At 40.6% G+C, this 27,173-nt stretch overlaps 1 protein-coding gene across 2 annotated transcripts; it reads left to right on the forward strand.

Annotated features, from left to right (window-relative positions):
* The first annotated feature begins 2,226 nt into the window (after window positions 1–2,226).
* Window positions 2,227–26,136, forward strand: LOC110039652 (uncharacterized). Of its 2 annotated transcripts, XM_089281265.1 has the most exons (16): window positions 2,227–2,394; window positions 2,562–2,670; window positions 3,926–4,331; window positions 5,795–6,189; window positions 6,567–6,692; window positions 8,212–8,385; window positions 8,786–9,034; window positions 10,059–10,238; window positions 11,353–11,476; window positions 11,970–12,093; window positions 12,584–13,004; window positions 13,694–13,935; window positions 14,579–14,728; window positions 23,842–24,027; window positions 24,862–24,991; window positions 25,755–26,136. In XM_089281265.1, the coding sequence occupies exons 2-16, from the start codon at window positions 2,592–2,594 to the stop codon at window positions 26,078–26,080; spliced, it is 3,312 nt and encodes a 1,103-aa protein (XP_089137391.1). In that variant the 5' UTR covers window positions 2,227–2,394; window positions 2,562–2,591; the 3' UTR covers window positions 26,081–26,136. The 2 variants fall into 2 exon arrangements, with proteins under 2 accessions (XP_089137391.1, XP_020600445.2); XM_020744786.2 differs by having other exon boundaries at window positions 2,227–2,670.
* The last annotated feature ends 1,037 nt before the right edge of the window (window positions 26,137–27,173 follow it).

Consider the following 27,173-nt stretch of genomic DNA (forward strand, 5'->3'; position numbering starts at 1 on the left):
TTCCAAACGAGGTTCGAATGAGTTCGGGTTCCATCCTCAGATCACTTGGGAATCGAAGTCAACCTGACGTTTTTTGAGAGTCTATCGAAAGTACCTCATTGCTAAGAGATTGTGCGGAATGTGTAGCAATTGTTCAAGACTTTCAGCGACGCGAGGTGCAGGTTTTAGAACTAATGGAAGGGTGTTAGAGATTCAATTTATAACTTCAGCTTGACCCAGGTTCACTTGTTTAAAGTTCTATTGTTAATAAATTGAATGGATTTGAAAAGAAAGCAAGGCGTTTGTTTACATCATAATCATCTTTGGTACGAATCGACTCCTCTCATTTTGCATGCAAGTGGCTAAAAGATAACTTGAGAAGAACAATAGCTTTTCTCATGCGGACCCTTTAAGTTTTACAAACTTCAAATAAGAAAGTGAATACGAATCGCAGGTAAAATGATAAGAAGAGGACTTGGTTTATTGATTGTATTAAGGGGTCTTAAAAACTAGAGTGTCGATCGAAAAGTTTACCATATTTTTAGACTGTGAAGCTATCCAAGGCAAAACTATGTCCTCGGAGACCGTGAAGCGTGTAGTCCGAGCAGAATGAAGTAAAATAGTTTAACGTATTAAGGTGGCATACTAAGCGTGACGAAATCGAAAGCCGCACACGTAGTCTTTGCATCGATTTTTTTTGCCTGTAAAACGTGCTATAAGCAAAGTTGTAGTCTGTGCCCTCGTGTGGTCGATCGATTATTCAGCTTGTTAGAACCTGTGTACAGACACCCGCTGTTCAGGTTAGCCAGACAGAGATTTAGGGAAAAAAGTAAAAGAAATCGCTTGGTGAACTCATCGTATCTCCACCACCTTAACAACTTCAATTTGTCGACTTCGGTGCGCAAGCGACAACGATAATTTAATGCACTTGTCAGTGGTTTCCTTAAGACGTTAACAGGAAGCGAACAACCTGGGTAAGAACGAAGAAATGAAGGAACGAAGGATTGAGTGAGTGAAATGATATGAGCTCAATTTACAGCAAAGTCCATACTCCATGCCTGCTCTAATTAACTGACGTCAGTTTTTCATGCATCTGTCCTGTTATTGATCATGAATTTCGTCATGTCAAAGTACCCTGTAGATCCGAGAGGCGATAGTTATGACGAAATTTATTGCCAATAACAGGACAGACGCATGAAAAACTGACGTCAATTATTTTCAATAACAAAAAGGCAAAAAGGGAGAAGGGAGAAAATTCATGTGTCTGTCCGTTTATTGACAATGAAAACTTGTCAATAATCGCGCGAGAATTTCTGCAGTTCTTGTGAAAAAATATATTTCTACATAAGCGGGAAACGAGTGAGCGCAGTGAAGAGATTCATAGTTGAGCAAGAAGAGATATTCCATATCTGCAAGCAACCATGTATTAGTTTTGTTTATTGTATGAACACACTGGTAACGTTTTTGACCATTTTCCGAAGATTTCCGACGACTCTCCGCAGATTTCCCAAATTCTCTAAAAATTGTCCAAAGGCCACACGAACGTTTACTAATACTTCCGAAAATGTCCGATGATTATTGAATATTTCCGAAGATAACCGAAGATTGCCGATGATCTTAAAGGAAGATCCGAAGATGTTTCGGTCACATATCAATAAATTTAAGTACAGTTTAAAGGTCAAACATGATATCAGAGAAGTCGATCATCAATATCTTGAATTTTACGAGTGGTGTATTTGCCAGTAAAACAGTTGTGTCTATATGATAAGGACAGGCATAACATGGATTAAACTTCAAGACGAACTGTTTGCTTCAGTGCGACTCGAGCGATGAACTAAGATACGAATTTGCCTGAGACGGATAATCTACTTGCGAGTATAAAGACGGGCATCAGACGAATTCTGCCTCTGTTCTGATTGTTAGGTGAGTCAGCATTATACGTCGCACTGGGCGTGAACTATGACGAGTTTCCGTTTCCGCAAGCCGAGCAGTGCTCTCCTGCGGAGTTAGATTCCTCAGGTTTTCAGAGCGTTCCCCGCTCGGATCAGTTGCAATGTCCTTCCAAACGAAAAAATACACTCCCAGGGAAAAGCTTATCCTCATGCGCAACATTCGAAAACCACCATCAGAGTTAATAGACGCCACTTTTCGAATTAACATTCATCGCGTGCTCGAAAATTAAAAGGGGAAAATCCCCGCTATATATAGAAATTGGAAGTTTCACGGTCAGATGCGCAACTTTACATTTCAAAAAATGTCGAGCTGGTGTTTTTCGTATCCAAGTCTGGGGTTTCCTTCTTCCCTACGCACCGTGATAACTGTTTGATAGGTCAGGAGACCTTTTATACTTTTCCATCCAAGGGCGTGCAAGCTCCTAGAAGGAAGGTCAAGTCTTCCTTTTAAGTATTGGCGGTGGTAGTGTATTAACATAGTCCTTGAAGTTCGTTTAACTGCAAACCTCTTTATTTCGTGTAGCTCGTTTTAGTACGATTGATGTAGATTTTCTTGTTAATTTTCTGCGAACAGGTTTTGAAACGTTTCTTGTCAAATTACGAAAGTCGATGATGTTGTTTTGTCTTTAGAAACAGGTACTACAATAATTTGCTGCTGTCATGAGTTCCAGCTACTGGATATCTTCGCTGTCGGTGGCGATAATGTTGATTCACATGGAAACTATGAATGTCTCTGCAAGTAAGTTGTCAAAAGTGGCACAATAGGAGCGAACGATTTTAGCCAACATGGCTTGTTCTCTGAATAACATTCCTGAACTCAAAAAATATCGGAACATGCAATCGCGATCGGAGCATAATTAGCCAAACGTCGATGGCGAGCCACTAATTACGTAATTTGGTCTCCTAGCGTTATGAAACAACATGCAGCGCAAGTATGGTTGTAACAGGGTCGCTTTCCATTTGGCAAAAAGGTTTCGGAAATTTCAAAACGGGAGCGAATGCTTTAATTGGTTATTTCTCGAGAACGTGTTCAGAAAGTTCGAAACCGGTTGAAATCCGAAATACAAATCATTCAACCGAAAAGTCTCCTGAAATTCTGGAAAAAAAATCTGGAAGAAATCTTTGAAAATTTGACTCAAGAACTAGGGAGAAACACTCGACTATTTCTCAAGTGGTTTAGGGCGCTGGATTTGAAATCTGGAGGTCCCTGGTTCAAATCCTCCGCCCTACTGCTATCTGGATTTGTTCTCGGTAGCCCCGAGTTCAACTCCTCGGCCGCGTTGTGTAAATAGCCAACTGGTCAGCCTCCCACCAGTTGGGATTCTTAATAGTTTATGTTATATTTGAAATATTTGTTTCTTTATGTACAGTGTCCCCAATTAGCACATTAGTGCTAAATACATCGACACTTAAATAAAGTGATTATTGTTATTATTATTATTATTATTATTATTATTATTATTATCATCATTATTATTACTATTATTATTGTTTTTGCCTACACTTCTTTTGTGCTTTACGGCTTCCAGGGTTCTTTACAACAGAACCGAGAGCACAGTCAGGACTTCTTTATTTGTTAAATAATCACCAGGCCAAATTTTCACCACAGCGTTCTAACACAAAGGAAAGCCAGATAGAAGGCGCTTGTCCTACTTGAATTGCTTGAAGAAATTAGTTATAGAGCTGGTTACATCAGTTAAGCGTGTCCTCCAAAATACTTTAGAATTTATTAAGGTTCCAGTCAGCTGATCGTGTTCTTTACACACGTTCAATCTATCGTCCCCACTCTCTCGTTTCAGTCAGGCTACCCATGAATTGTATCTTACTTACTGTTGGTTTCTATCAATATTACGAGGACTGTAATGTGTATTTTTTATATACCTCAATTATAAAAAATTAATGAGACACGCAACGCTTTTGAGTACAGTTTTTGTGAATATTAGTTTGCGTATGGCATATTTCCCTTGACTCAGTTTTCTTCAACTTAACTGCAGGAGTCGAGAAGTTTATTATTTTTACCGACGCTGACAACAAATCTACCAATTATATTCCACTGGACTCCAAGTCTTTCATTCCATTAACTTTGCTCAAGCATCCTGACAATCAGCAACCTGTTGCACTGGACTATGATCCCGTTGAAGATCGAGTGTACTGGTCAGACATTGCTCAAGGTCGAATCATCAGCGCATTTTTCAATGCCACCTCAGTGAACAATTTGTTTCGCTGCAATGTTCAATCGCCAGATGGATTAACCATTGACTACGTGGGAAGAAATATTTATTGGACAGATACAGGGACCAATAGGATTGAAGTAGGACGGCTTGATGGAACTGGAAGGAAACTGTTGATCAAAGATGGACTTGATGAGCCCAGGGCCATTGTACTTGATGAGAGAAATGGGTAAGATGCATACACCACTGTATAACACGACGATATTATTATTTACAGTTCATTGTGGTAATAAGATGGAGTGGAGTCCAATTCGGTCTGTAAACATTCCGATATCTTTACTACTGATTATTATGGTAATAGCTGGTTTTCACACGACGTCACGAAAATTCAAACTACAAAACTATTGATCCTCCTGAGATTTTACTTTAATGATGTATAAGAGCAGCTGAAAACTAATATTCATACAAATTTCTGCTCCGAATGGGTTCTTGGTTTTGTAATACACTACGCTTGAATTTCTAAGCTTTTGCGTGACGCGGCATTTATATGACGGCCTAGAGAGCTGTCATGATGGTTAAAAAAGTGACTTATTTCGGGGAATTTGGCTATCTGAACAGTTCATGTCTTAAAAAAAGTATTATTTTAATGTTTCAGAGTTTCCCGAGGGATAAATTCACACTTTTGTAGCAAAACTCAGTGACAGATGTTTCTGTTGATTTCCGGCCGCCATGTTGGTGCCCATTCGTATGGGCAACAGCATGGCGTCTCCGTACAAATCTCTATAAATTTGGGTAAAAAATTTATCCGCATATCTTGCATAAGAAAAATTGCTGTGACCAGAATCTTGGCGAGAGTCTTACCTTCGTTTATTTACCAGATTCTGAACTTTATCCATTGAACGGTTTTGATTTTTATTTTGCTCTATTTTGAATGGCGTGACACTGAAAACCAGCTATAGGATCGAGTGGAATCAAATCGGTGTGTAAACATTACGATATTTTTGTTATAGTTTATTATGGTAATAGGATCGAATGGAATCCAATTCGTCTGCAATCATATGAGTGATTAATAATATCGGACGACCGTTAAAAGGGAGTGAGGCGTGAAGCGATTTGATTAATCACAAGTAAAAAGACAGAATTGGACGACACGATGCCCTGTTTCCTAAATTAATCATAACCATTACAATTTCCAAAAAAGGTAAAAGTTACTTTTGAAAAATACCTTTAAAATGGCTGTCAAGACTCTTTGAAAACAGCCAGCAGAGATAAACTGCAACAATTTTTTTACAAAATCACTCATTTGAACGGTTACCATGATGATTGTAATCAATGTTGTGATTTGTAAATTACCTCAGGTAACTGTCCGATTACAACTTTGCAGATTAATTAGTGCAAAATAAAGCAGTTTATGCACCAACCACATTTCAGGGTTGTTATTTGTTATCATTTTATTGGTGTCTGTTTATAGAAATCAGCGACACTGCAAGCAAGGTTGCAGACGTTTACATCTAAGTGAGGGAGTGAGTACTCTTCTGCATAATTAGTATCAAAAATTCCCAGTTAATTTAAAAATGGCTTGACATAAAGAGACAAATTAAACTGAATAATCGCCGGTAATTTTGCATCATCTGGTCGTCCGTAATTGTAAGAATAATGTGAAACGTTTAAAGTGTTCGTTGTTGCTTTCAGCATGATGTACTGGACAGACTGGGGCGCTAATCCGAGGATCGAACAAGCTGAGATGGATGGTTCAGCGAGACGAACCATTGTAACACGAAACCTTGTCTGGCCAAATGGACTTACTATCGACCAACTCACAAATCGCTTGTTTTGGGTTGATGCTAAACTTGACAAAATCGAGGTATCAGACCTCAATGGAAGAAACAGACAGTTAATAATGTTATCTGCGGTTAATATCCATCCATATGGACTGGCGGTGTATCTGGACATGTTATATTGGACTGATTGGCATACCACGAGCATTTCACGTTTTAACTTAAGCAGTGGAAACCAGGAAATCGTAGTCAGTGGCCTCCAAAAACCGATGGACATTCACGTATTTGATCAAGCCTTAATATTTTCAGGTACACGTACTTAGCTTATTATAAGTTTTATCATTACACACGTTGGTGTTGCTTGCGGACAATAACTGTGAAAAATAAACTCAGAAATTGAATTACCATGAACTTCGTTATAGCAAAGTATCCATTTATAATATGTTGGTGTTTCGTTTGCCAATTTAATTTCCTTAAAACGTATTCCCTGTATATATGTACGAATAAGTGTAACTGCTAATAATTATAGTTAAAATCATAATGCAATAAAAACTTTAATTAAAAAAATAACAACGTGCAAAAGATTGGAAAATCTCTAGTACTGTATTAATTCTTAAAAATTAACAGTGATTTTCTCTTCTGAATAAGGTAGGAGTGGCTATTCATTTCTGTTTGTCTATTATCAGGTTCTCATAATTTTTCTCAGAACAATGGACTCTGTAGCGATTTTCGCCTTCTAAAGCCAGGAGGCTACCAGTGCGCATGTCCAACGGGCATCGTTCTAAAGTCTGATGGGAAAACATGTGACCATGGTGAGGGATCCTTGTGTTTAGTTGCTTCAATCTTGTTAACTACTGTATGTACCTATATCTAGCTAACTGGTCCCTGGTTGTTTGGCTCTTGTAAGAAGATATTAAGAAGCGGGATATGATAGTAATTCAAGGAAGCAGAGCGTTAGGTTCTTGAATGTAATTCATTCAGAGAAGCCCCCATCATTGGCCTTTGTCCCCCCGGCTTCCCTTGTAATGTGGCTTGACTAACCTTATATGACGTGGATTCTGAATGGCCGCCATCTTGATTCGAGTGCTGACTCTAAACCGCCGTTAATATGTATAAACAAAGAAAGTTAGTGCAAAAGGGTACTTTTCAGGAAAAGTTAAAAAAGAAAATACAGGAAGATTGGCAAATTGGAATTACATGCCAGGCCAAACACGGTTAACATAATAACATCACGCTTCTGAACAATAACGAGTTGAGCATGTTTCAAAAGCTGATGTACTGAGTATTACCCTTCGTACACCTTAATAGCTTTCGACATCATCGGCTGGTTGGCAAGTGATTCTAGGTGGGGTCTATTTTAGCCTCCAAAACGCCATTTCCAGCATTCCTTACAATTGAAAGCGTTTGTGAAGGCATGATATAAAATCTGGAGTTTAAAAATAATAATGCGACCGCGAAATGTACATTATCTTTTCCTAACTTGGCAATTAGTCAATTAGTGGAAGTTAAAAAACGACATACAATTTTATTCTATTATGTTTATGAAGAGCCGAAGAAATGACAAAAAAATAATGTTGTTTAAAGGGTGGGGAGGGGGGAGGGTTGGAATTTGCATCTGAAAACGTTTGAATCCGGAGAGTTTTGTCGTGTAAACGACTTTCTTTCCACCTGCGATCTTTGAAGTTTGCGATTGAACCAAAATGACGGACCTAGTAGTCTCAGTCGTAGTCACATTGATGGCCATTGATGATATGACAGTCGCTGCTTACCTCATTCTGTTACAGGTCAAGGCAATCAAGTCTATCGTGTAAACGGTTAGGAACCCAAATATCCTTTCAATGTAAACTCTTAAGGAACCGAATACTCTAAAATCTCCTCTAGTGTAAACCTATAGTCTCAAGCCGTTGCAGAAAAAGACGTCTATTCCTCCACCCGTGCGCACGTTCTTGAAGAGTGTCAGCTGATCCATCCGGTTAACTATGATACATACGTTCTCTGTGAGCTATATGCGAGAAATAAGCTAACCAAGCTCAGCGCCTCAATTTCCGCATAACATGCAACAACAAAAACAGTGTAAATGCCAGTCTGACTCCCAAGCTTTGTTCTCGGTTTCGTCTTTCATACTTAGTGCTTTTGGGGAGAGCGTTGCGTGACATCCCAAAAAACGGCTGCGGAGGAGACTAGTCCAAAAGTAGCATTGAGGTGGACTGGCGAGTGGAATATAAACAGTGCTAGAAATATAACCTGCGGTCATGTGCTGCTCCCCGGACCTCAAAAGCGACGCATCGTCTTCCGTAATTCAATATTTTTGTTATTTTATTTGTGAAACAGTAAATCGCTGTCTTCAGTTGACCGCCCCTGCCCAAGGAAGCTTAGCGCCGTGTGATAATTTGCCAGGACACTCCTGTCACTTTTTTTGTGACAGCGGGTACATCCTGACTGGGTCAGCAACTCGTACATGTAACAGCAGTGGACAATGGACGGGCACACAGCCTCAGTGCAAAGGTGAGGTGCTAAACCAACTATTGTTTGATCGATTTCAAAACAGAACTCATGATGAGCTTAGCACACACCAGGAATGTTAACTAACTGCACTTTTGAGTAAATCTTATCATAAGGACTAACAATTCTTCATTTCACTAGATTGGCAGTTTTGGTTCCTTGACATGCAGTCACAAAATCAATTGAATTGATAATTGTAATCCTCTTCTTCTCTTACAGTACTGTACTTCGTCCCCAAAAACTTAATCTGTTTTGCTTTGTAGAATTTCTGGGTCCAAATGATTCGAAAGTGTTTCGTGGCATCTGCAAAATTAAAATGGCAATTAGGAATGAAGACGGGTTTCGATAATCAGCCGAAATATTATGTTCTTTTGATAAGTTGAACTGCTATCGTCGTTTACAGATAACACACCACCTTCCTTCAACAACACCTGCCCCAAAAGTATGGTGTTCCATGCTACTGAATGTTCGTCCAGCGCCTTACTCACATGGAATGAACCAGTGGCGACTGACAACTCTGGTCACGTGTCTATCAGCTACCCTGCCATTCGTCCTCCTGTCAACCTTAGTATCGGTCTGTATAATGTACGGTATTCCGCGATAGACAACAATGAAAATCAAGCTTTCTGCACTTTTATCGTGCAAGTAGAAAGTAAGTCATCGCACTTGCCATTGTTGATTAAAACAAACTATCAAAATTGTTAACAATAATTATCATCGCTATAAAAAATGATCATAATTAGCATAAATCATAAAGCATTTAATCGCAATTAGTGAATTATCTTCCCTTTTTTGTGGCTCCTGTTAAAATGTGCTTTGGTCAGAGCCATGCCAGTATCAAATTGGTTTGAAGACAGTTCATTTTCTTACAAAGTAAAACTAAACCAGCCATAGCAATTCAGCGCGCAAGAGTCATAAAACGGTCACGGTATAAGTCATATTGATTTGCACTGTGTTTCACTTTGACGCACTATATGAACCCGGGAGTACTCTCTTATATGGGCTACATATAAATATGTGCGGCCCCAAAAGGTATGGTTTTTCAGCCGTTTTGGTCAGGAAGAGGGTATCCATTTTGGCCATTTTGGTCATAAATAGGGTATGGTTTTAGCACTCTAGTCTTGAATTGGGTATGTTTCCTAGAAGCGGCTGCTTTTTCATCATTATCGACAAGACCATGAACAAAAGCCTTTCATAAATTATGTTTAGGGCAACTGTGCCAGGCGCAACTGTCATAAATAGGGTATCGAATGTTTAGCCAGGTCATAACTAGGGTAGCAAAACTCACAGATTTTGGTCATAAATAGGGTAAGGAATTTGGGAAGTGGGCTGCACATTCCCACCCAACTTTTCTGGGAGTACCCCCCTCCCGGATATGAACGCAATTGTACTCAAGAGAGCTGAAGAAAATTTCTAACCTCATGCGTTTCTTTTCTTGGATATATTCTGTTCTGTTACAAAGCCTACAAAGCACACAACAGGCTACAAAACAATTTTCTTTCGTTTTCGTTATTTTCTCAAATCGTCGTGACATACCAATTCCGATCTGGAATGTCTACAGCGGCGTTTCCTAAAATGACTAGGGCTAAAATTAAGATTGAGCTTCTTATTTGCTAAAGAGCTGAGAGGATGTTATTCTCTGAACGTCCATTTAAGAAAAACATACTAATCCACAGGAAGGTCATGCCCAGTCCTCAAGCCACCAATTCATGGATCCATAACCTCTCTTTCATGCGGATCCTCATTTGGTTCCCAGGCTTCACTTGCTTGTGACACAGGATACCGAATGGCTGGGTCTCGTTTGCGCTCATGCAGAGCAGATGGAACATGGTCAGGCAACGTGACTACATGTAACAGTAAGTAGCTTGTGCACAACAAGTCGTATTTTTCAATGTGAACCATAAATTTAATTATTAACTGTTTTGCGATTAAAAATTAACTGTTTTGTTATTGAAAATTAATTAATTCGGTAATTTCCACTTGCCCTCGCTCCAGCTGTTTCAGGGTCTCCAAGGAAATCATCAGTGACTATTAAACATTGTTTATCGTCTTCAAGTTGTTTTTCTGAGAAACTTAGACAGCGCCTGTATGGTCGATTAAATAGACATAATCGTATTTATACATCATAGCGAAGACTCCTCCAAAACCCTTTCTCCTGGGTTTTTTTAAAATAAATGATCTGTTGCAGTCGAAGTTCTTCTTTGTGAATCCCTGGGCATGTTTAAATTATTACTCAGGTTCTGGAATCAAAAGCTCTCTGTGTGTTAAGTTCTCGTAAGTGACCACCCAAAGATTCTGACTCATACTGCACCCAAATTCTCGATTAGCCAATCAGAAGGCGTGCCTACTGGACGGGTATGGCTACGATACAATGGCGGTATTTGGGTACGGTAAATACCCCATCGAACCTTTTTGGCGTGCTTTTGCGGCATATTAGACTTGTCTGATCTCGCCCTGGGTATTTTTGCTCGACTACTTCTCGCTTCTCGCTAAAATGCGCACCATGGCTCGGCAAAACTCGCTTGATATGTCGCAAAAGCGCACCAAAAAGAATTAAGGTACGATTAGGTAAAAGTATTACTACTTAAACTTGAAATACTTCTTGATCATATTTACCTTAAATATAAATATTCGCTGATAAAGATCTCGGATATAACGCTTTGGAAAGAGCGTTGAGAAAGACTGTGGTTGGAAGCTTTATGATAAATACTAAGGAAAACGACCGGGTCTCTATTGGCTCAGCGTCAGGTTGCTTGCGAGAACTCCTCGTCGTAAACGACCGGTTCTCGTTACTTCCACCTTCTTCAAAGGTTTAACTTATTGGCCAAAAACGCTCCCAAGAAGCACAAAATATCATCATAGAGAGCATAAATTTCTCGGCTCCCTATTTTGCGAGTCTGTTAAGGCCTCGTGTTTTGTAATTTCCTAAATATACCCTTAAGTTTATCATTTTGTGTTATTTAATGGCAGAAAGATATAAAGAGGCGCCTAAAGACAAACAAGGTGACCCCACTTTACCAGCAGCTGTCACAGGATCCCTTATAGTCATTACACTCATTGTGTTCATCGGCGTTTTTGTGTGGAAGCACCATTTGTAAGTTTTAGTTAGTACACAATAAAATGGAATGAAATATTGAAGCATAGCATGACATAGCATGGCATAGAATAGCATGACATGACATGCCATGACATAGCATGGCATGGCATGGCATGGCATGGCATGGCATGGCATTGCATAGCATAGCATCGCATCGCATAGCATAGCATAGCATAGCATAGCATAGCATAGCATAGCATAGCATAGCATAGCATGTCATAGCATGGCATGGCATAGCATAGCATAGCAGAGCAGAGCAGAGCAGAGCAGAGCAGAGCAGAGCACAGCATGGCATGGCATGGCATGGCATGGCTTGGGTCGTACTGGCAAGACATTTGACCAGTGTATTTAAATCAGTTTGGCTCTCGTACCTGTGAGATATTGATATACGTAATATTATTGATATACGAGATATGTTATACGTAAGGGCTGATTTTTACAGCATGTATTCGTTCTCTAATTCACTTTACTTAATTAAACCTTTTTACAGCCTTAGAATATCCAATGAGGAAATTATGGGACAAAGCAATTCAGCTTATGTGGTTGATACACTGGATGGCATTGAAGAACTAGAAAACAGTTCCTCTAGCAGCTCTAGGTCTCCAAGTCTTCAGGTTACTTTACATTTAGCCTTATATTTTTTTGTGATATGTGGAAGCATCTTAGCTTCATGTTAACGACTGGATCCCCAAGTAACAGTTTAACAAGGCAATAAAGTAAAATAAACCAATTAAGCTTGATAACGACGCAACTTGTACTGCAGTCTAATGTGGACTTAACAGTTCCATAATTTAACAACAGATGACGTCAAGATGTGGTGAGGAATTCGAAAAGAACGTGACACATGAGTCGTCACTAATGTTCTTACCACATTTTGACGTCTTCTGTGATCTATTACTGAACAGACGCACGGCAACATGGAATATATCTGTTTTATATGATAAAAAAAGAAAAGATTTTAATGAAGTTATCTGTACGTCTGTGAATTGAGTGAGATCCTCGAATAGATCGTTAGTAAGGACCAGTCAAAAAGCGAGAATAGTTTGACTAAAAGGGATCAACCTTGTTATCCGTGACGTCTTGGTTACTATTTTATTTTCTCAGATTGAAAATGAAGCAGATCAGGATTCATCGAACTGCAGCAACGAAACTCTGAGCAATCACGTTCCCACGTCATTTCCAAAATACATCACAAATATAGAGGCCACATTCACCAATACTGGTGGAGAATTGTGCGCGCCTTTGAACTCTGACGTGCGTATTATTGTTCCTAGCGGTGCAGTTCCCGCAGGAATAAATCAACCCGTCTTCTTTAGAGTGTTCTCAGACGAGACAACATTGTTGCGGAATATCCCGGAAGCACCCAATAGAACTCTCATTTCTCCCGTGGTTGAATGCGGGCCTCATGACATCCACCTGTCAAAGCCTGTAGAAATTATCGTTCCGCATTGCCTCTGCTTAAGCGAAGCTAAAAAGGAATCGATAACTGTTTACAGATGTAGCAGGTTTTCTGCTGGAGTCGAAGGTAGTGATAGTATGTTTGTTCGTTTGTTTTACACTTAAGCTCTCTCTTGTTTTACTTTTCAACACTAATCAAGAGGTTAGATTTCTTCTCACACTCATAATCTCCAGTAATACCAAAAAACTGCGTATAGATCTAAAAAGTTTTGGTTCTTGACAAAAGTTGAAATCGCTTAGCTTGCGCAGGCATAGACACAGGTACAAACCTAAGCACAGGCATAGGCACAGTTATAAACTATGTTTAACAAATCGAATGTGGTTTAGCGTTGTCTGTACTCTTATCGACAACGAGTACGCGTCATCATAGTGGTCAAAATGTTGTGGAATCACTCGGTTGCGCCTCGTGAGTTCACAACATTTTCACCACTGTGATGACGCGAATCGTTGTCGATAAATTTACAGGAAACGCTAAGCCACAAGTACATTTTTTACCACAATATCAACGTCAAAGAAAATGTTTTTTTCAGAGTGCGAGCTGAAAAAAGGCATTACGTGACACATTGACGACGTGAGCAGCGTTGTCTGGACTTTTACCGACAACGGCAAATTAGCCAATCAGATTGCGAGATTAGTAGCAATTGTGGTAAAAATAGCTATAGACATAGGCATAGCTATCGGGCAATAGCACAGCCACATTACCGGGCTTGTCTGTAGTGACTGGCAGGTCAACATGCATTCATAATCTGCTACCAGGTCGCTTAAGCTGGGAGAGAGTGCCCAATAAATCGGAAAAAAGCAGTCAGTCCAAGTGTTGGTTTATGGTGGAAAAGGACTCTGTTCGCATAAAAACCAAGACGTTTTCTCTCTGGAGCATATTTGCCTGTGGCGGGCCAAAGAGGAAGAGAGCGACAGTTTTTACCAGCAGACCAGATCCTAGAAGCGACCTTATTTACTTAAGATTTTACGTCTACAGTGATAACGAGGATTCTAAGAGGGTAGGTGATCCACTCAATGCGAGAAAAAGGTAGAGTGCTAAAATGTGCATGCACAGCAATCCACGCACAGGTCATTTGTATACACGAATACATCCATCAACGTCTTCTTTGAATATAGGCAGAGATGGATGGATGGACCGGTGGATAGAATCGATAGAATAGATTTTTGTTATTTATGGGTGTAATATATTAAACACGAGAGACTATGTTTGATCATATTTCCGAACACCGAGAAGAGAAGCGAAAAAAAACGACGCTCGACGGAGTATTGGAAATGTGGTTAAACACTGTCTTGAGTGTTTGATATATCTTCTCAATCGAACAAAACCTAAGGAGAGTACGGCCGGAGAAATAAGACCATAAAAATCTATGCTTATTTATAAGTTCCGATATCCAAATACCGACACGGTCCTGGTTCCTTCGCTTAAACTTGAAATTTAATGAATTTGAGAATTAAGGATTGATAAACTAGATAGATGGATAGATGGAGGGATGGATGGGGCATTGAATGGTACAGCAGAGAGAATTACAAATCTTCTTTGTAGACGTTGTTTGTTGTTTTATATGCAATTGGTATACTTCTTTGGTCTCACACTAGTATGTCGTTGCCATTTACTTCCAAATGTGTCTTCCTTTTTACAAGCGCGTGGAGTTGAAAGATAGAGAACGGTTTCCTGAATCGAAGCCAGCGAAAGAGAAGCCCTTCAGAATGATCAGTGACAACACAGTGATCACAGTAAAACTCACCAATCTTGAAGATGGCTGGGAATTGGACAAGACCAACGATACCCAGGTATAAACTGTAACTTGTTTTCGTGAAAACATCTCATACTAAGACTGAGAACGATTGGCTCAGATGGCAAAAATATCTACTTCTGGTTTCTTTCACATCGTGGTCTTTCACATTTTTCATGTACATATCATTTTATATTATATCTGTTTCGTTAAAGCTACATGACGGGACGCGCGGAGCTTCTACTGGAAGTGCCGCAGAGAAATGGTAGGAAATTTTCCTAGCATTCCTTATATACTCTCACTATGGTTCTTCGTCTTGCGCCCAGGGAAGGCGTCATAACCTGTTTCAGTGACATGTCGATGATATTAAATAAAAAATAAACCAGAAAGGCCCGTTGGAATATGAGACAAGCTTTATAATGAAGTCACGATATTAATAGCGCTTTAAAAGTAAATAGTGCGTTCGAGTCATTCCCGATGCTTTCAAATGATTGCGGACTCCACCGACGCCAATAATCTGGAACAAAACAAGGTCGTTATATATCGGATCACGTCTAATCACACGCGAAGAAAGACTTGGGCAGGAAAAAAACGTGAGCGGACAAAACCGGGCAATGCCGATAAATCAATGCAAGTAATCCCGCAATGATGAAGGAATTACACAACATGAACCTTCCTCTGCTTGTCCCCCTAAACCAAGTTCAGATCTACAAACTGAACTTAAAGATACCAAATTGCCTACGAATGGATGTTGAGCGCGGCGAGCAGACATAAATGTCTTGTTTACCCAATGAAAGCCACCACAATAAACTCTGACCTTGCATCGAGATGCTTGTCCGGGCGTAAAGGAGCGTTTGATTAATCAATCTAACACAGATCTTAAGGAATAAAAACTCAGATGATCTGGAATACTTGTCTGAGTATGTCTTTGGCAGTGGGAGCCACGCGCAGTATTATCATGCTCGGAGAAACTTTGTACATGGAGCTAAGATAGATGGTCAGTGCTTTAGTAGACCATACACGTGTACCAATCGCTTGGCCAATGGCTCGTACAGGCAACGAATCGTAAAAGTCCGTAAGTAACGACCTCCGAAAGAAGTTAGCCCACCCCCATTTCCTGAAAATAGAGGAAATAAGCTTCAAAAGTATAATTATTTTTTCAATCAATAACCTGAATAGAAATTTTTTCAAGGTAGAAACATCAACACGGAAAAAAAATCCGAGTTCCAGATGGAATTTGAACCCACGACCCTCCTTGATCTAGTCACTAGATCATGGAGGGTCGTGGGTTCAAATCCCATCTGGAACTCCGATTTTTTTTCCGAGTTGATGTTTCTACCTTGAAAAAACTTCTACCTGGAAAATTTCCTTATAATAACCTGAATAACGTACGATAAACTGATAACGATTCAACTAGGGAAGTTATAGCTAATTCCAGGAGGCGTCATTAAGCGCCTTGGTAAAACAAACCCCACAAAATTTTCATCAAGTAACTGAAATTACTAAAATTGACAACTTTGCATCATTTTTAACAGGAACGCGCAAAAAGAACGTTTAATCAAATTGAAATTAAAAACTCGACCAGAGCAGTTAAATATTTATAAAGCACACTAACGTAGCAGTGCATCATGAACAGTAAAAATAGTTTAAGGTATCTTACATCACGGTCTACATCTAAAGTGCCCATCCATGTGGCAGCAACATAAATTTGAACTGGATTGAAGAATTTCTGAACGATTTATAAGAGCTCAGTGTTTTTACGAATTACACCCACAGCCTTAAAGGAACACAGTCCTGTTCTCATAGAATTTTAAAAAAACAAAACAAAACAAAAGAACGCCGGGAAGAGATAATTACAGTAGAAGTCATTTGCGTCCCCTCATGGGGTGAGAGATTCTCGCCCATATCAACTTTCTTTTCTCTCGTAAGTTCTCGCACGTTTAGAGATGCGCCACACTCGCGTTTTAGGTGCAGGGATCCCAACCAATGCTTAACTAACTTTTTAAAGGTGCTACTTTTAGCGCTTCTCCAAATTTACACGCGTGTATTTCACATGTGGAAAACTATCGCTTGGCACAGTGTTTGGTTTGGAGATTCTCGCCCATATCAACTTTCTTTTCTCTCTTAAGTTTTCGCGCATTTAGAGATGCGCCACACTCGCGTTTTAGGTGCCGGGATACCAACCAATGCTTACCTAACTTTTTAAAGATGCTACTTTTAGCCCTCCCGCAAGTCTACAGACGTGTGTTTCACTTGTGGAAGTCTGTCGATTTGGACAGTGCTTGGGTGAGAGATTCTCGCCACTATCAACTTTCTTTTCTCTCGTAAGTTCTCGCGCGTTTAGAGATGCGTCACACTCGCGTTTTAGGTGCGGAAATCCCAACCAATGCTTACCTAACTTTTTAAAGATGCCTCTTCTAGCCCTCCCCCAAATCTACCTACGTGTATTTTACTTGTGGAAGTCTGTCGCTTTCGACAATGCTTGGGTTAAAAATTCCCGCCCATTGCACTTTTTTGCACTGGCGTGTTTTCGCGCGTTTAGCGATGCGGCACACTCGCGTTTTTTGTGTGGGGATCCCAAACTATGCCTACAAGGCTCTTGAAAAATGCTAGTTTTGGTCCTCCCCCAAATCTACACAAGTGTATTTCACTTGTGGAAGTCTATCGATTTAGACAGTGCTTGGGTTAGATATTCTTTCCCATGTCAATTTTCTTTTCTCCCGCGTGTTCTAGCATATTTAGAGATGCACCACACTCGCGTTTTAGATGCGGGGTTCCATCCATTGCTTACCTAACTCTTTAAAGATGCTACTTTTAGCCCTTCCCCAAATCCACACACGGTTATTTCACTTGTAAAAGTCTGTCAATTTGGACAATGCTTGGGTTAAAAATTCTCGCCCAAATTAACTTTCATTTCTCCCGTCAGTTCTCGCCAGTTTAGAGATGCGCCACACTCGCGTTTTAGGTGCGGAGATCCCAACCAATGCTTACCTAACTTTTTAAAGGTGCCACTTTTAGCCCTAACCCAAATCTACACACCTCTATTTCACTTGTGGAAGTCTGTCACTCTGGATAATGCTGGGGTTAAAGATTTTCGCCTATTTATATCTTTTTTTCACTCGCGTGTTTTCGCGCGTATAGCGATGTGGAAGACTTGCGTTTTGTGTGTGTGTGTGTGTGTGTGGATCCCAAACTGTGGTTACGGGGCTCTTTAAAAAATGCTAGTTTTAACCTCCCCCAAATCTACACGAGTGTATTTCACTTGTGGAAGTCTGTCGATTTGGAGAGCGCTTAGGTTGGATATTCTCGCCCATATTAACTTTCTTTTCTGCCTTAAGTTCTCGCGTGTTTAGAGACGCGCCACAATCGCGTTTTAGGTGTGGGGATCCCAAGCAATGCTTACCTAACTTTCTAAAGGTGCTACTTTTAGCCTTCCTCCAGATCTACACACGTGTATTTCACTTGTGGAAGTTTATCGATTTGGACAGTGTTTAGGTGAGAGATTCTCGCCACTATTAACTTTCTTTTCTCTCGTAAATTCTCGCGTGTTTAGTGATGCGCCACACTCGCGTTTTAGGTGCGGAAATCGAAACCAATGCTTACCTAACCTTTTAAAGATGCCACTTTTACACCTCCCCTAAATCTACACACGTGTATTTCACTTGTGGAAGTCTATTGATTTGGACAGTGCTTGGTTAAGAGATTCTCGCCTATATCAACTTTCTTTTCGCTAGTAACTTCTCGCGCGTTTAGAGATGCGCCATACTCGCGGTTTTGGTATCGGGATCTTCAACTAGATTTGGCCCTTTCTCAAATCTACACACGTGCATTTCACTTGTGGAAGTCTGTGGCTTTGGACAATGCCTGGGTTAAAGATTCTCGCCCATTTATTTTTTTTTTTACTTGCGTGTTTTCTCGAATTAGTTTAGGGTCCCTGGGACTCGGAAATACCGCCCAAGTTCCTGGATATCGACCTAAAGTTTGTGAAAATCACGCTTCGCGTAGCCCGGTCCCGGCGACTTTCTAGTCACTAAGTGGCTATATTTCGGCCAGACTGCTCATAACCAAGCGTTCAAAGATTTTTCCTCTGTCCATTTCACTAAAAATCAAAGTCTTCTCGGTTTAGTTTAGAGTCTCTGAAACTCAAAAAAAGTCGCTCAAGTTTCTGGATATCGGCCTAAAGTTGATCAAAATCGCGCTGCGCGTAGCCTAATCTCAGCGAGTTTCTAGTCACTAAGTGAGTTAAGGAGGGGATATATTACGGCCAGACTGCCCATAACCAAGCGTTCAAAGATTTTTATGCTGTCTCTTTTACTGAAACCCAAAGTCTTTTCGAATTAATTTATACTCCCTGGGACTCGGAAATATCGCCCAAGTTGCTGGAAATCGACTCAAAGTAGGTAAAAATCATGCTTCGCGTAGCCCAGTCTCGGCGACTTTCTAGTCACAAAGAGGCTATATTTCGGCCAGACTTCTCATAACCAAGCGTTCAAAAAATTTTTCCTTATCCATTTCACTAAAACTCAGTCTTCGCGAATTAGTTTAGAGTCCCTGGGACACGGAAAAATCGCCCAAGTTCCTGGAAACCGACCCAGAGTTTAAGCACTGTCCAATCGATAGACTTCCACAAGTGAAATACAGGTGCGTAGATTTAGGGCAGGGCTAAAAGTAGCATTTTTAAAAGGTTAGGTAAGCATTGGTTGGGATCCCCGCACCTAAAACGCGAGTGTGGCGCATCTCTAAACGCGCGAAAACTTACCAGAGAAAAGAAAGTTTATATGGGCGGGAATCTTAAACCCAAGCACTCTGCAAATCGATAGTTTTCCACAAGTGAAAAACACGTGTGTAGATTTGGGGCAGGACTAAATGTAGCATCTTTAAAAAGTTAGGTAAGCATTGGTTGGAATTCCTACACCTAAAACGGGAGTGTGGCGCATCTCTAAACGCGCGAGAACTTACGAGACAAAAGAAAGTTGGTATGGGCGAGAATTTTTCACCCACGAACTGTCCAAATCGAAAGACTACAACAAGTTAAAGACGCAAGTGAAGATTTAGGGGAAGGCTAAAAGTAGCATCTTCAAAAAGTTAGGTAAGGATTGGTTGGGATCCCTGCATCTAAAACGCGAGCGTGGCGTATCTCTAAACGCAGAAGCACTTACAAGAGAAAAAAAGTTAATAGTTGCGAGAATCTCTCAATCAAGTACTGTCCAAATCGATAGACTTCAACAAGTAAAATACACGTGTGTAGATTTGGAGCCAGGCTAAAAGTAGCATCTTTAAAAGTTACGTAAGCATTGGTTGGGATCGCCGCAGCTAAAACGCGAGTGTGGCGCATCTCTAAACGTGCGAGAACCTACGACTGAAAAGAAAGTTGATTTGGGCAAGAATGTCCAACCGAAGCACTGTCCAAATTGATAGACTTCCACAAGTGAAATACACGTGTGTAGATTTGGGGCTAGGCTAAAAGTAGCATCTTTAAACAGTTAGGTAAGCATTGGTTGGGTCCCTGCATCTAAAACTCGAGTGTGGCGCATCTCTAAACGCGCCAGAACTTACGACAGAAAGGAAAGTTGATATGGGCGTGCATCTCTCACCCAAGCACTGTCCAAATCGATAGACTTCGACAAGTGAAATAAACGTGTGTAGATTTGGGGGAAAGCTAAAAGCAGCACCTTCAAAAAGTTAGGTAAGCATTGGTTGGGATCCCCGCACCTAAAACGCGAGTGTGGCGCATCTCTAAACGTGCGAGAACCTACGATTGAAAAGAAAGTTGATTTGGGCAAGACTTTCCAACCCAAGCACTGTCCAAACCGATAGACTTCCACAAGTAAAATAAACGTGTGTAGATTTGGAGGAGGACTAAAAGCAGCATCCTTAAAAAGTTAACCATTGGTTGGGATCCCCGCACCTAAAGCGCGGGTGTGGCGCATCTCTAAACACGCGAGAACTTACGATTGAAAAGAAAGTTTATATGGGCGGGAATCTCCAACCCAAACATTCTGCAAATCGATAGTTTTCCACAAGTAAAATATTCGTGTGTAGATTTGGGCTAGGCTAAAAGTAGCATCTTTAAACAGTTAGGTAAGCATTGGCTGGGATCCCTGCACCTAAAACGGGAGTGTGGCGCATCTCTAAACGCGCCAGAAATTACGACAGAAAGGAAAGTTGATATGGGCGTGAATCTCTCGCCCACGCACTGTCCAAATTAATAGACTTCGACAAGTTAAATACACGTGTATAGATTTGGGGCAGGACTAAAAGCAGCACCTTTAAAACGTTAGGTAAGCATTGGTTGGGATCCCCCACCTAAAACACGAGTGTGGCGCATCTCTAAGCGCGCGAGAACTTACGAGAGAAACTAAAGTTTATTGTGGCGAGAATCTCTCACCCAAGCAGGTCGAAATCGAATGACTTCCACAAGTGAAATACACGTGTCTAGATTTGGGGCAGGGCTAAAAATAGCGTCTTTTAAAGGTTATGTAAGCATTGGTTGGGTCCCTGCACCTAAAACGTGAGTGTGGCGCATCTCTAAACGCGCGAGAACTTACGAGAGAAAAGAAAGTTGATAGTGGCGAGAATCTCTCACTTAAGCACTGTCCAAATCGAAAGTTTTCCACAAGTGAAATACACGTGTGTAGATTTGGTGGAGGGCTAAAAGTAGAGTTTTTAAAAAGTTAGGTATGCATTGGTTGGGATGCCGGCACCTAAAACGCGAGTGTGGCGCATCTCTAAACGTGCGAGAACTTACCAGAGAAAAAAAAAGTTGACATGGGCGAGAATCTCTTACCTTATGAGGGAAGGCAAATGAGTTCTACTGTAGGTATCTCTTCCTGGTGTTTTTTGGTTTTTTGTCTTTTAATTCTATGAGAACAGGGCTGTATTCCTCTAAGGCTGCGGGTGTAATTCGTAAAAACACTGAATTCTTATAAATCGTTTGGAAATTCTTCGATCCAGTTAAATTTATGTTGCTGGCACATGCTTGGACACTTTAGATGAAGACCGTGATGTAAGATACCTTAAACTGTTCAGTACTGTTCATGATGCACTGCTACGTTAGTGTGCTTTATAAATATTTAACTGCTCTGGTCGAGTTTTTAATTTCAATTTGATTAAACGTTTTTTATATGCCTTCCTGTTAATAATGATGCAAAGTTGTCAATTTTAGTAATTTCAATTTGAAGACAAGGTCCTGTTAGTACCTTCCTGTTACTTGATGAAAATTTTGCGGGGTTTGTTTTACCAAGGCGCTTCATGACGCCTCCTGGAATAAGTTATACCTTCCCTAGTTGAATCGTCATCAGTTTATCGTACGTTATTTAGGTTATTGACTGGAAAAATAATTATAGTTTTGAACCTTAGTTCCTCTATTTTCAGGGGATGGGGGGTGGGCTCACTTCTTTCGGAGGTCGTTACTTACGGACTTTTACGATTCGTTGCGTGTACGAGCCATTGGCCAAGCGATTGGTAGCCGTGCATGGTCTACAGTACTAAGGCATTGACAATCTATCTTAGCTCCATGTACTAAGTTTCTCCTCGCGCTTTGTTTTTTTGCCCTCGGCTGTGTAATTGTGCGATATTTTCTACACAATATGAACTTCAATTGCCGAGCATGATAATACTGCACGTGACTCCCACTGCCAACGACATACTCAGACAAGTATTCCAGATCATCTGGGTTTTTATTCCTTAAGATCTGTGCTAGATTGATTAATCAAACGCTCCTTTACGCCCGGACAAGCATCTCGATGCAAGCTCAGAGTTTATTGTGATGGCTTTCATTGAGTAAACAAGACACATACGTCTGCTCGCCGCGCTCAACATCCATTCGTAGGCACTTTGTCATCTTTAAGTTCAGTTTGTAGATCTGAACTTCGTTCAGGGGGAGAAGCAGAGGAAGGTTCATGTTGTGTAATTCCTTCATTATTGGGGGAGTACTTGATTTATCGGCATTCCCCGGTTTTGTCCGCTCACGTTTTTTTCCTGCCCAAGTATTTCTTCATGTGTGTTTAGACGTGATCCGATATATAATGACATTGTTTTGTTCCAGATTATTGGCGTCGGTGGAGTCCGCCATCATTTGAAAGCATCGGTAATGACTCGAACGCACTATTTACTTTTAAAGCGCTACTAATATCGTCACTTCATTATAAAGCTTGTCTCATATTCCAACGGCTTTTTCTGGTTTATTTCTTATTTAATATCATCGACATGTCACTGAAACAGGTTATGACGCCTTCCCTGGGCGCAAGACGAAGAACCCTACTTAGAGAGTTGGAAAGGAATGCTAGGAAAATTTCCTGCCATTTCTCTGCGGTACTTATAGTAGAAGCCCCTACGTCCCGTCATGAATGCTTAGTAACTGGCAAACGTTAGGCCCGTTAAGGGCCCGGCAAGGCATGAATAAAATATTAACGTTATCTAAGTGTCAAATGTATTTAGCACTGTTGTGCTAATTGAGGACAATGTAAATAAACAAACAATTAATGCAAATAGAACACAAATTATTAAGAATCCCGCTGGGAGGCTGACCAGTTGGTTATTTACGCGATGCGGTCGAGGAGTTGAACTCGGGAATAAGGAGAACAAATCTAGATAGCGGTAGGGTGGAGGATTTGAACCAGGGACCTCCAGATTTCAAATTCAGCGCCCTAAACCACTCGGCCACATACGCCGCCTCCCTTAACTCTCCTAACAGGAAGCAACATCCTAAACATTACAAAACAGAGGAAGGAATTAAACCTGCCAGTGGAGTAGCCAGCACCACAGAATTGATAACTTAACAGGACATGTATCCAGTAAGCTTGTGGCTCAGTATTCGGGGGTAAAGTTGGAAAGAAGTAGACTCTTCGAGTGTGGGCTGAGAAACGGTGGCGCAATCTTTTGATTGCAATTTACTGCGATATATACCCTTCATACACATTACCTAGGTCATTCCACTACCTAGAACGAATATTGCGCTTTCTCCAGATGAAGTCACACGTCCAGTATCAAATCCCCTGTGTTCGCGGCCCCTGTGAGCTGCGAAAAAGAACATGGGTATTGAGTTGTTTTGTTCCTTTGATATTCTTTTTCTCACAATCATATCTTCAACAGCAGCAAAATTGAACCTTTTCTCTAGGAATGCTCCAAAACACTGACTAGCTAGGTCGTTTCGATTTATCACTTGTACAGGTATACAACTACAGGAGAGCCAGCGGAAGTGGGTTTCGCTCAAAGGATTCCTGTGATTTTGCTGTGAAACCAGAGGACGGTCGAGATGTCAATGGGTTTTCTTGTATCGTAAAGTTTCAACAGGAAGACGGCGAAGAAGATCACGAATATTCCATCTACGTGAATCCAGGCTTCACGCCTTTGAGGGTAGAGAAAAGTGCTCGTTACTAAATTTATCGATTAGCCTGTGCTAGTTGTGATTATTGAGTCAGGGGTCATGAAGACAGAAAGTCGAGCTCCTTTGTCCATAAAATGTTTAGATTCCTTATCTTGAATTTGAGGTTTTGGTTTGGTGGTTAGCTACGAGATCGTCTCAATAAAAGTTCAGACCATCCACAACAGCTACAGGCTATTTTGATGAGAGGCAGGGAATGCGCCCCCTGCTAAATTTAATGATGTAATGATAATGAAAGTCAGTGAGTCTCGAGTGACTCAGTTGAACCACTTGAAAGAGGAGTTTGATTCCTGTCAGGGACTCACCTTCACCTTTCACATTTCATTATATTACCGCGCAAAATCTTTATTCAGTTATCACTACTCATGATGGCTTCGACATTGCTGATCCTAGCAGTATGCAAGACGTCTGTCACATATGAACTCAGTTAAATGACCTTGCTCTCCATGAGCTCTCGTAGCTGAGGGGACAGAGCGCCCTCCCGGTGTTTGGGAGTCATGATCATAGGTTCGATTCTTGTCGGGGACTCAGATTTTTCCCTTGTCCCACGCTCGTGTCATGTTGATCAATTCGCCTTTCACATTCCATTACCGAACTTACAATCAGCATCTTTATTCACTTATCACTAAAGTTACGAAGTTTGGCAAATTTTACTCCAGAGTGAGTTGTAGAGTGAATGTGGGTGTGGGCTCCCTTACCACGCTTCGCTCAGTAGTAAATTATATTACAGATGGTAGATCAAACTGGTTTCATGTAAGATTGATTCCAACTTCTCATAGTTGATTTGGTATTATTTGATTGTATAGCGGCAGAGCATCCGGCAAAGTAATGCAGAAGGCAGCCGAAGTGACACTACCCCTAGTGGCGCTTGTGCGATTGCTGAAAGATCGAGAGCGCCAGAAGAAGAAGATGTCAGTCACGAAGGAAGGATTCCAGGTTTTTTTTTTTTTATATATAAATTTTGATTTAATAAAAATGAGAATGGAGTTTTCAACTAGCACCTACAGGGACTCAGAAATCTCGGAGATCGTTTTACCTTATAACTATTTCCTGAACCATCTGGCAAGAGATGGAAAAAAACAAAAAAACAAAACAAAACAAAAACAAAAACAAAGAGACAAGAGCGACAACAACAAAAATTACCCCCTCCAGTCCCAAATTAGATATATGGAAAAATAAAGAAATGTTCCTTTGCATTTACTGAACGCGGAAATCTGGCTATTAAGAGAGATAAATTAAACGAGCTTTGACTAAATGTCTTTTCCTAAAAAAACAAACAGAAACAAAGGAAAATACGGGCAAAACCTGAAAACTGGGATAAGCGGATAAGATAAGGCGCGATGCGAGACAACGCGACGCGATGAGACAAGATGAGACGAGTTAGGATTCCTTTCTCGTCAGTTCACCGAGGAAAACCAGGCAAATATATACCTATAGTAGTCTAGATTGGAACATTTTGATGGAATATATTGCATATCGGTCTCTAGGCCGTTGTTGATTTGGTTGTTTCTGCTCTTCGTTTGTTTTTCTCGAGATTATCCCTAAGATTTTCGACATCATTCACAGTGGACTGTTGGCCAGGTCACACCCCGGGGTCACACCACCGAGAGGCAATTCGATCTGATACACAGTGGCTTCCGCTGGCTGATCCAATATGTAGGTCGCAAATCATCCTAACCATTAACTGACTTTTTTTCAGATTCTTCACAAGGCGAAGGATCCGGAGACTGTGGCCACTTTGACGAAATGGTGACCGAGAGACTTTGCTTTTTCATAAGCCCCTATGTTGGAGGTAACTGGAAACGCGTTCTGCGAAACCTGTCAATGGATGAGATGGCCATTAGAAATTTGGACGAGGATTTCAGGAACTGTAAAGTTGCTGAAAAGTGCTACGAGGGGCTTTTAGCATGGAAGGAAAGTCTTGGTCACCAGCGAGCAACGATTACAAAACTGTGTGACGCCCTGCGTCTCGTGGGTTGCCCAGAAGCACTGAAATGTGTCGAGGAGAGACAATATATCACATAACATTGACCAGCTGATAAATTTGAATAGACTTAAAAATGCATGCTAGCTGAGTGAAATGTGTTCGATTCTCTTTGTGGTAGCCGACTCGGTGGATCATCCTTACCACCCTGTGGCGAGAGATTTTGCTTTGCATCCACACCCAGTGGTGAATGCGCTGCTGCGAGATTTTCCCGCGTAACTTGCTAACACAGCAAATTAAAGAAATGCTTCTCCTAGAAAAAAGAAACAATTATAAATTTGCTAGGAACTAGAAAGCTATACTAGAAATTCCGGAAGAAGTTGTATCAAATCTGAAATAGGCTCAACCTGTTCGTCCGTTTCACTAGGTGTACAGGAATACAACGATCATAATATGAGGTTTTATCGTGCAGCCGCGGCATGCAAATCAGCCTAGCCTTTGAATTTTCTAGGAAGACAAGGCTCTGCTAAACTTGGGGTTACTCCCGGAGAGTGTTCAGCAAGTAGTAATGGAATGCAAATGCCTCTCCATTACATGCATGTAGCTGAAAAGATACCTGAACTGAAAATGCAGCGTGAGAAAAGATTTTGATTTTGTACAATTTCTTTCCCAGGAAACTTTGCTATTAGCTGAAAGGAGGTTAAAAACATCCATTTCGCGTTCGATCCTTGTCAACTGGCCTAACATAAAACTATTAATGTTTTAGTAAACCTTCAAGGCTAGAGTTATGTTTAGTTGTTAAACCTTAGACCTATAGTATAAAAAGCTCTTATGTCTGTAAAGAATTGATTAGATAGTAACACTTACATTATGTAAAATGGATCCCAAGGCATGCCGTTAAAAATTGTGTTCTTTGAATTAGCTCCGCAGAAATTTTCAGGTTGTCTTTGACATTCTGTTTTACTTAGCATGAACACTTTCTTCAAATCAGGAATCAACAATGGGAAATTAAGAATATTTAAAATAACTTGTTATAAATTTTATTATTATAGAAAACGCACAGCTATTAATGATATTGAAGCTGGTTTCGTCATTGGCTCCGGGCAACAACAAGTTGCCTAGGGAAGCCAAGAAACACCCCTTGTTTACTTTTTCTCTTCTTTCTACATCTCCAGCACCTTTCTAAGAATTCTT

This window comes from Orbicella faveolata, unplaced genomic scaffold (genome assembly GCF_042242905.1).
Source record: "Orbicella faveolata isolate gen_17 unplaced genomic scaffold, um_ofav_v1 contig_48, whole genome shotgun sequence".
In the NCBI taxonomy this organism is placed as follows: domain Eukaryota; kingdom Metazoa; phylum Cnidaria; class Anthozoa; order Scleractinia; family Merulinidae; genus Orbicella; species Orbicella faveolata.